We start from the raw sequence: 8,405 nt of genomic DNA, 5'->3' as shown, positions 1-8,405 counted from the left end.
TAATATTTCAAAGTTTTATTAACGAACATAATCTCTGAGGAACAACAGCAGTTCTCGCGCTCTCTGTACATGCAACTGTAGAAAATAACAATTTAGAATTTTTACTTTTCAGTTTTAGTCTTTTTTTTCCTCATCCATCCTCATTTTCAGTTTCTCACATTTTTATTTTTTAATGTTTTTTTATTTATTTATTTTTTGCAGGAAATCAACAACAGCTAGAGGTGAAAGTACTGGATTTCTGTTACAGCACTGACGATAGCATCAACAACCCCCCTCGTTTACCCCCCTCCCCCCTCTTAGCTGCTCCAACAATATGTACACAAATAAACTACATTGTACAAATAAAAAAATGTTACATTGTTACATCATAATCACCTGCAGCAAGCGCACGCAGCTCGTTGCTGTTAGAACCCCACATTCTACGCAATTCTTCAGACTAGTACAAAGAGGAGGGTGCAAAACGTCCTGGGAGGTTTTATTTACAGAGCTATGTACAGTATGTCTCTTTCACGCATTACAAGGAGGAAAATTTACACAGCGGAGACCAACTTCAACTCAAAACATACCACAGGTGTCAGAAAAAGAAAAAGAAAAGATAATAAATAGGTTATTTCTCACCATTTAAAGAGTAGTTCTCCATGCTTTTTATTAGTCATTTTCCACTCTAAAAAAGGAACAAAGAAATAGCTACAGTCTGGGTTTTAATCAAAAAGGAACAAACAAAAAACTAGAAAAAAAGGCTTGAAATCGTGATTCTATAGAATGAAAAAATAGCAATTATGTATATTTACGTCCAGTAAGAAACAAATAACAAATCAAACGTATACATTATGAGTGAATGTGAGGAGAGTAGAGGTAATATGTTGCTGACTGAGGTGGGGTCAGGCTAGCATCTCTATCACCACAGCCAAGTGCTCTACTGTGCATTAGAGAACTGATTTATGTTGGTATTCAATTGATCCAGAAATCACTTTTAGTTATTTAAATATTCACTTTGGAGAATCATTGCGGATGGATGTGTTTAGTCTATTGCTCGGTGCAGCGGTGTACCGCAGACAGGGGGAGGAATCGCCTGTCAGTTGTGTCAATCATCACCATTTCAAGCCTTCGTGGTTCAATTACAGAAATAAAATCAAAGGCAGGGCTTAAACTGTCAAAAAAGGTGTCACATGAAACGGAAATCACGCTTTATGTCTTGTAAACAATAGTGAGGGTGTGGTCGGTCAGGGCATAGAAACGGTATACATTCTGCTCGATAAGCAACGTGATTGACATGCCACTGGTGTTTATGCTTTATACAGGAACAAAAACCCCTAAGATAAACACAACAACATTCAGAACTACATACACTGAACTCAAAAAAACACAAGGATTCTGTGAACAAACGACACCCTTAAACCTCGTCCCCCAAAACTGTGAAAGAATCAAACCACAAATTAAAAACAAGAAACATGACAAACAGGGGGTTAAAAACCAAATCTCTGGCTATTTGTATCCAAATATGTAATTCTATGTATACCAAACCGGGATGTGTGTATCTCTCAAAAATATCCAGGACTATACATCTAGCCACCTTGTCTGCACAGTGTAATAGCAACAACCATTGCACTTGACTAGACATACCATACACAGCTATACTGACTGACAGTGTGTAAATAACTTAAAACGTTTCAGGTAATATTGCCATCAGGATAAACGAGCAGCTCACGCACACAGACAGGAAGTCTACTCGGTAGGTCAGGAAAGCTTTGCCAAACCAAGACCAACTTAAAAATAGAGAATCAATGCAAGTCATCACAAATGAACATTTTAACTGGGATTCTGAATTAGGACAAAACAACAGGTCTATTCAGCATTTTGCTATATCACCCTTCCTATAGTTTGTGTTAATGTCTTTCCATTTTCTTGTTGAATTCTGAGATTTTAATTGTTGTAAATGTCTGCTTGGGCCAACAGACAAATATGAAGAAGTAACCTTACATTTAAAATCCCTGGTGACACGAACCCCTTGTGGATTAAAGGTAAACATTGATAAAAATGTGTAAGCCAATGATTAAGCCAAGTGTTATTTTTACGTGTTGTATTGTATTCCTATTAGGGAAATTATCTCCTTAGAGGCTGTAATAACATTTTAAAAACACCTATTCAGGCCATTCAGGTTTGATGCAAAGGCAATTACACTGATGAGTGGTCTGACAAACGGACGCCATGCAGTGGCTACACTCGGAACAGCAACAGCTGTCCTTGAAAAAAGAACCGGACTGACAAACAATGTGTCATCAGTATGGATTAAGACCTCTCAATGGCTGTCTTCAGTCTATTCCATGTGACAGCTGACAAGCTAGGAGAACAGAAAACGTACAAAGTGCTGAAAGACCTGCGTCCTGTTGGTTTCAGTGACAATGGTTATTTGTGATGCTTATTCATGACTTCAGTCCAATTTTTGGTAAATGAAAAAGAAGGTAAATTAAATTGGAAACCATTCTACTTTAACATGATGGGTTTTGCTCTTTAATGTCATCTCGCTCACTTTCATCCCACCCATATATATATGTATGTATATATGTGATTTTGCCCAACAATGAGTACATTTTTTTTCACTGAAAAAGGCATTTTCTTGGTTCGAATTTTTTCAGATATAATTGTGTAGTAAAGCAATGAATAATAATCTTCTGTCTATTCTTTAAATAAATCCTCAACAACTATTCTGCTACATCTGAGGGACTATGTGGTGGGAGGCCGGTTTAATCCAGAATGTTCTCTGTCAGCTATCTGTGGGTTGTGGTGGTCCAGGGGGGTTTCCCTACTGAAGCCAGGACTGAATCTAGAGATGGGATCATACAACTGTGCACTGGAGTCTTTCAAATACTGACAGAACCGTGTACACATTTTGGCCCATGGATATGAGGGGAGGGAAAGTGCTGCCCAAAAGTGAACTGTACATAAAAAGATAATTTTTATTTCTTTTATGTTTTTTCTTTACACTTAACTGAGTGATAATACAGTACATAGGTTATTTACAACTGTGCAGTAATGTGTGGCAAAATAAATTATCTAGAAGGCAGCAAGAATACATTGGTTAACGAATATAAAAACTGTACATAATTTACTGAATACAACTTTTTTTCAATTTTTTTTTTTTTTTTCTCCATTAAACTAATATTGGCTCTGTAGTGTTTCAAGTCACTTCCTCAGAAACAATGAAATGCCCAAGTAAAGAAATAGACAAAAACAATATTTCTCTCCTCCTGTCAAAGCACAATTTCTCAATAGTCTCTTTGAATCTCAACATTCGTTATCTTTGTTTCTTCTGTTTGTCCTGTGGTGTTTTTTGCAGTCCATGGGCGGTCTGATGCGTTTGTTTTGGAATAAGCAGGATGGCTGAGGAACACTCCGGTCTGTCCTCAGAGAGCCATGCCTGTCCTCCTTTGAGTAGCCCGGCTGAGAGGCTGCAGGGTCAGTCTCTTCCTCTCAGACACTGGGACCTGACACATCTCCCTCTGCGGTACCCAGCCTCCTGCAGGCTCTGTGGCCCCGCTGTGATGCGGGCCATGTGCCGTGTGGGAAGAGGGCGCCCTCTGGGTATATGCTCTTATCGCCCCAAAAACCATCAGCAGCTGGCCACATCTTCCTTGGTCTGTCCACCCCAGCTGTCTTATATCAGGGATCCACACGATGCACCATGGCTCCGTTGACTTCACGGGGGTCAGCGCCGGACTCAGGTCTAGTTCTCGTGTCCCATCAGGAGCCCTGGATCAACAGGGGAGGCTTCTCCTCAGTTCTCCCTCAGGACAGGCACCACGCTGTTGGGAGAGCTCCTCTCCGACACCTCCTCCCAGTGGTGAGGCTATTGAAGCAGGGACCAAAAAAGAATGCAGAAAATATATCTCTATCCCCCCTCTCACCGAAACTGAGCACTGAGGAGTCGTGTCCCGATGACAGAGCCTCGAAGCAAAAACGGTTTCTGCTTCTCACACTCTGATCAAACAAAAGCGTAAAAACTTTGAGGATAAAAGTGCAAGTTGTGTGTTTTCTTTACCCCAGTAAAAACATGTTTCCTTCTTCACGGAAGGGAATCAAGAGCAAGTTTTTCAGCTTTACTCTTTTTCTATAGAATATAATTTGTTCCTGTCTAAAGTCCTCTTTCAAACTTACTAGCCCTTTCCATTCGTTCTGTTCAACGAAGTCTCTTTGAGAGGAGTATTCAGACAAAGTTTGCTTTTAATCTGTGAGTAGAGGTGTGTCATGCAGGCAGCAGGACAAAGTCGTCGTTAACATCGACCATTGGCACGTAGAAGGACGGCACTTCGTTGACGCAGAGGGACTTGTGCACCGCTGGGTCCAGCTCCTGGACCTTCAACTGCCACTCCATCCTTTGCACTGCGTTCAGGGCGGCTGCCTCGTGCTGTTGCCGCATCAACAGACACGTCTGGGAAAGGAGAAATAAAAAAAATAAAAATAAAGTGTACATTTACTTGGTATACAGACACGACATTATGGTACGATTCAATACTTTTAACTGAGCCGTTTAAAATCACAGTGGAGTGCTGAAATGTACCTTCATGCGGTCATATTTATCATCCACATCCTGGATCCAGGAAATGAACTGACGAGCGTTGAAGCGATCTCTCACAGATTTGTTCTCATCACCCTGAAAAGAAACATCAAGTAGTCAAGTTCATTCATGATTTTAGTTATGATTTGCCATCTATAAAAAAAAAATGTTATATTTAACTTGAGGTGTATATTTGAATATCTTCCTACCAGGGTATCTGATGGCATATTGTATACTTCAGAGTCCAACAGCATGGTGCAGGCGCTGAAGGGCACAACCTGATTGGCTATTGTCCTGGCTGCTCTGCAGTGGACCCTTAGCACCTCCTGCTCACACGAAACAATCAGCTTCTCCTGTGAACAGCAAGCAAAGACAGAAAGAATATAAATACTTGAAGTATAATAATATTCATATAATAATCAGTGGGCTGGTGAGTGGGTTACATATTTATGGATACAAAACTGCTACATATGTCACAGAAATGGTTGTCTCCTAATGAGTGAGAGATGAAATAGATCAGTATCTGCATTCCCTCTGGCCCAACCAAGGAGTAAGGTGTATGCAGATTTATCTTGAATTTCTAGTAAAAGTTCTTCAGTGTACATAATTGTGTATGTATAACAAGGAGGGAGAAATGAGCACATTCAGGATAGAGAGTGTAGAACATGTATTCCTTACCCGCTCTATGCTATGCTGCAACCTGAGCTTCCCTCTCACTCCTTCCTGTTGTCTGAAGAGCTCCTTCAGAGGTTCTGACAGCGATGGCGGTGGGGCAATCTGGAGAGCATACATATAATATTAATATCAAATTACTGACATCTATTACAACAAACAGTAAAAAACAAGCTTTGAACATTTCAGTTTGCCAAATTGAAATATGTCTTTTGAATTTTGTTACTGATGTCAAAAAGTAGCTTTGCCCCATAAGGGAAAAGGGGAAATACACGATGACTCACCACAGGGATGTGAAGCTTGCTGAGGGGCTTGCCATCCAGCAGGTAGGAGCCGGTGTAGGTCACATATTCAGCATAACACTGCGGGGCCTGTGGGGTGATGTAGCACAGAATCTTCCTCTTCTCCTCAATCTTTTTCCTGATCTGCAGGTACTCAAAGTAAGGGTTGGAGCGATCACTGTGGTAGGGCTCGATATCGTCAAGCTTTATGGCGTTGACTACGACAGCCAACGTCTGTTGAATCATTTCCCTGGTCTGCTGCATGGTCGTGTTTACCAACTGGACCTGCACCTGTGGACCAGCAGAACGAGGAAACCTCCTCTTCCTTGGGTGCTGGGTCTGAGTTTCATCGTCTTCCACTGGAAGAGAACGACCTTTTGTCGTCTTACTGATAACCACTGATGCAGGAGTTGTCACAGAAGTAGGTACAGACAATGCTTGGGTTGTATTAGTTGGAGCAGAGGCGACAGTCAGCACAGACTCTTTGTCTTTCTTCAGAGCTGGGAAAGAAGAGGCAGAGGTGGGCGGTGGCGTCAGGTTTATGGTCACTGTTGGACTGATTGTTGCAGTGGCAGATGAGGTTATTATGCTGGAGGTAGGAGGGAGAACAGCAGCAGCAGAGGGATTGTTCTTGGCGCGATTGCGGGTTATTCTTTGAGGGATTTCATCCACCTTCTTGGGAGTATCTACAGTGGTGGACACGGTGGTCAGGGTTACCGGCATTAGCTTGGTCTCCTGAATGTCTGTTAGTTCCACTGTGCTGGAGAGGGTGACTGCCACTGGGAGCTGAGGAAGAGGACTGCATGACACAGATTCTGCTTTGGGCTCAGGCATCTCATCCTGTCTCACCTCTGACTGGAGAGCGGAGACTGTATCCATGGGCAACTGCAACGACTCAGTAAGGGAGTGGATCTGGATGTGATGTTGCTGACTGGCATCCGATTTCTCTGACGAATATAACATACTGGGATCGGATTCATCAGGCACTCCATACGGTTCTTTCCCTTCTAACATGCTGCCCTGTGGCTGTGTCAGAGATAGAGAGTTGTTGACAAGCACACTCTGAGACTCGGGGTGCAACTCTTGCTGGAAGTTGGCATGTACCGAGGGTTCAACCAAATCTTGTCCTGTAGGTTCTGCTAACTCTAGGTCTACAGCAGGGCATGAACTCTTAGCAAGGTTAGGTAAGTCAACCACCATTATGTCAGGGTCATCTCTTTCTGTACTAGTATGTCTTATGTGGCTCGTCGCAATCTTGTTGTGTTCGGATGGTTCAGGGTCTCTGGATTCTCTCTCTGCTTCTTCCGACTTGTCTGGTAGAGGCAAGTCAGGCAAGGAAAATGGTCCCAGGTCATCCAGTTCGTCTGCAACCGCAGAGAAAGGGTCTGCCCAGGGCACCACAGGCTCAGGGGCAACAACTGGAGCCATGAGGCTTTCAGTGGCAGCACTGAAGCTGAGCGTAGTCTGTCTGCTCTCTGGTTCTTCACAGGTTGACTCAGTTGACACAGGCTCCATCTCGTGACTTTCCTCTATACTAGGCTTGTTACAGTCCTGGAAGAAAGACTCCAGCCGATTCGAGGATGATGAGGTGTTTAAAAAGCTGTTTTCCTCATCAGTAGCTGTGTCAGGCATCTCTGGAGAGGGGATGTCAGCCACAGCTTCCTTCTGTTCATCAAAGTCCTCTAAGTCCTCTAAGTCCTCTGGGTCCTCTGGGTCCTCTGGGTTCTCTGGGACCTCTGGGTCCTCTGGGTCCTCTGCGTCCTCTGTGTCCTCTGCGTCTTCTTGGTCCTCTTTGTGCCACCTATTCCAGGTAGCATAGGGGGGAGTGACAGAGGGGTGTCCAGACAGGTGTTGCATCTCGCTGTCAGAATGGTATGGACTGGTTATTTTGGAGACAGCAGCCTCAATCTCCCCATATGTCCTGTGGGGAGATTTGAGGTCCATTTCAGCATTCCAACCCATGCTGTGATCAAAACAGTTCTCTCCATGGTTGGGTGCAGCGTGTATTGGAGAGGGCTGCAGTTCCTGCTGCTCTGGAGACTGTGCAGGCCAGCTCTTCCTGAGAGGGTCCTCAACTGGAGAGGAGAAGGCACAAGACTCCCTTATTGGCTCTGGCTCATCCACTGCAGAGGACTCTAAATCAGCTCTGTCATCCAGATCACCTTCATCCTCAAAGTCCTCCTCTTCTTCTTCTTCTTCTTCTTCATCCTCCTCCTCCTCCTGCTCCTCCTGCTCATCCTCCTCCTCATCTTCCTCCTCCTCCCCCTGTTCTTCGGTGACAGGGGGAAGATCTGACAGGACCAGGTTAGGCTCACTGTGGTGAGGTTCAGAGATGTCATCGATGTCCAGGGGCGGCAATGCAGCAGGAGCTGGGGTTGGTGGTGCAGCAATGTCGAAGCAGGGCTCCTGGGGGTCCGGCCTGTGAACTGGTGTGGAGGGTTTGGGCAAGAAACTGTTGTACACACTGTCAGGAAAGTGTTCATTGCCCTCTGTGCCAGAAAGAGTTGGTGCTTCCACATCTAACGTTTCAAGAGATGGCTCCTGCTCAGGGGACATCATCCTAATTGGGGAAAAGTAAGGAGATGACATGCAATCCAGTCTATCTACGGTTGCAGATTTGTCATCTAGAGTTTGAGAGGAAGATGACGGATCAAAGTCAGCTGCTGGATCACTCTCCTGCCGAAGGAACTTGTCAGCCTCAGCGTTGAACTCATCCTCGAGAGGCCTGCGGACGTCAGAGGATGCAGAGCGGCTGACAAGTGGCAGCTGGAGGTTCTTCGCAGGGGTTGGACATGTGCCCTCCTGGAAACTCTGGGAGTTAGAGTACCTGCTGGGTGGACAAAAGATAAAACGCAACATTAGAATATACGTCACTTTCATCAGATTGCAAGAGTTAA

At 44.1% G+C, this 8,405-nt stretch overlaps 1 protein-coding gene across 4 annotated transcripts in view; it reads right to left on the bottom strand.

Moving 5' to 3' along the window:
* Nucleotides 1-8,405, bottom strand: part of ankrd11 (ankyrin repeat domain 11) — a 119,462-nt gene continuing 111,057 nt past the window's right edge. For 3 of the 4 annotated variants that reach the window (XM_034216926.1, XM_034216943.1, XM_034216951.1), the window contains 5 exons: nt 5,512-8,338; nt 5,234-5,332; nt 4,765-4,908; nt 4,559-4,651; nt 1-4,429 (listed from right to left, as the gene is read on the bottom strand). In XM_034216926.1, coding sequence (XP_034072817.1) covers nt 4,244-4,429; nt 4,559-4,651; nt 4,765-4,908; nt 5,234-5,332; nt 5,512-8,338 — 3,349 coding nt within the window. In that variant the 3' untranslated portion in view covers nt 1-4,243. The remainder of the gene's footprint in view (nt 4,430-4,558; nt 4,652-4,764; nt 4,909-5,233; nt 5,333-5,511; nt 8,339-8,405) is intronic. The other variant, XM_034216935.1, reaches the window with a different exon arrangement.

Source organism: Gymnodraco acuticeps, unplaced genomic scaffold (genome assembly GCF_902827175.1).
Source record: "Gymnodraco acuticeps unplaced genomic scaffold, fGymAcu1.1, whole genome shotgun sequence".
Lineage (NCBI taxonomy): Eukaryota > Metazoa > Chordata > Actinopteri > Perciformes > Bathydraconidae > Gymnodraco > Gymnodraco acuticeps.
Note: the sequence above shows the minus strand (reverse complement) of the source record. Positions and strands in the feature narration are given on the sequence as shown.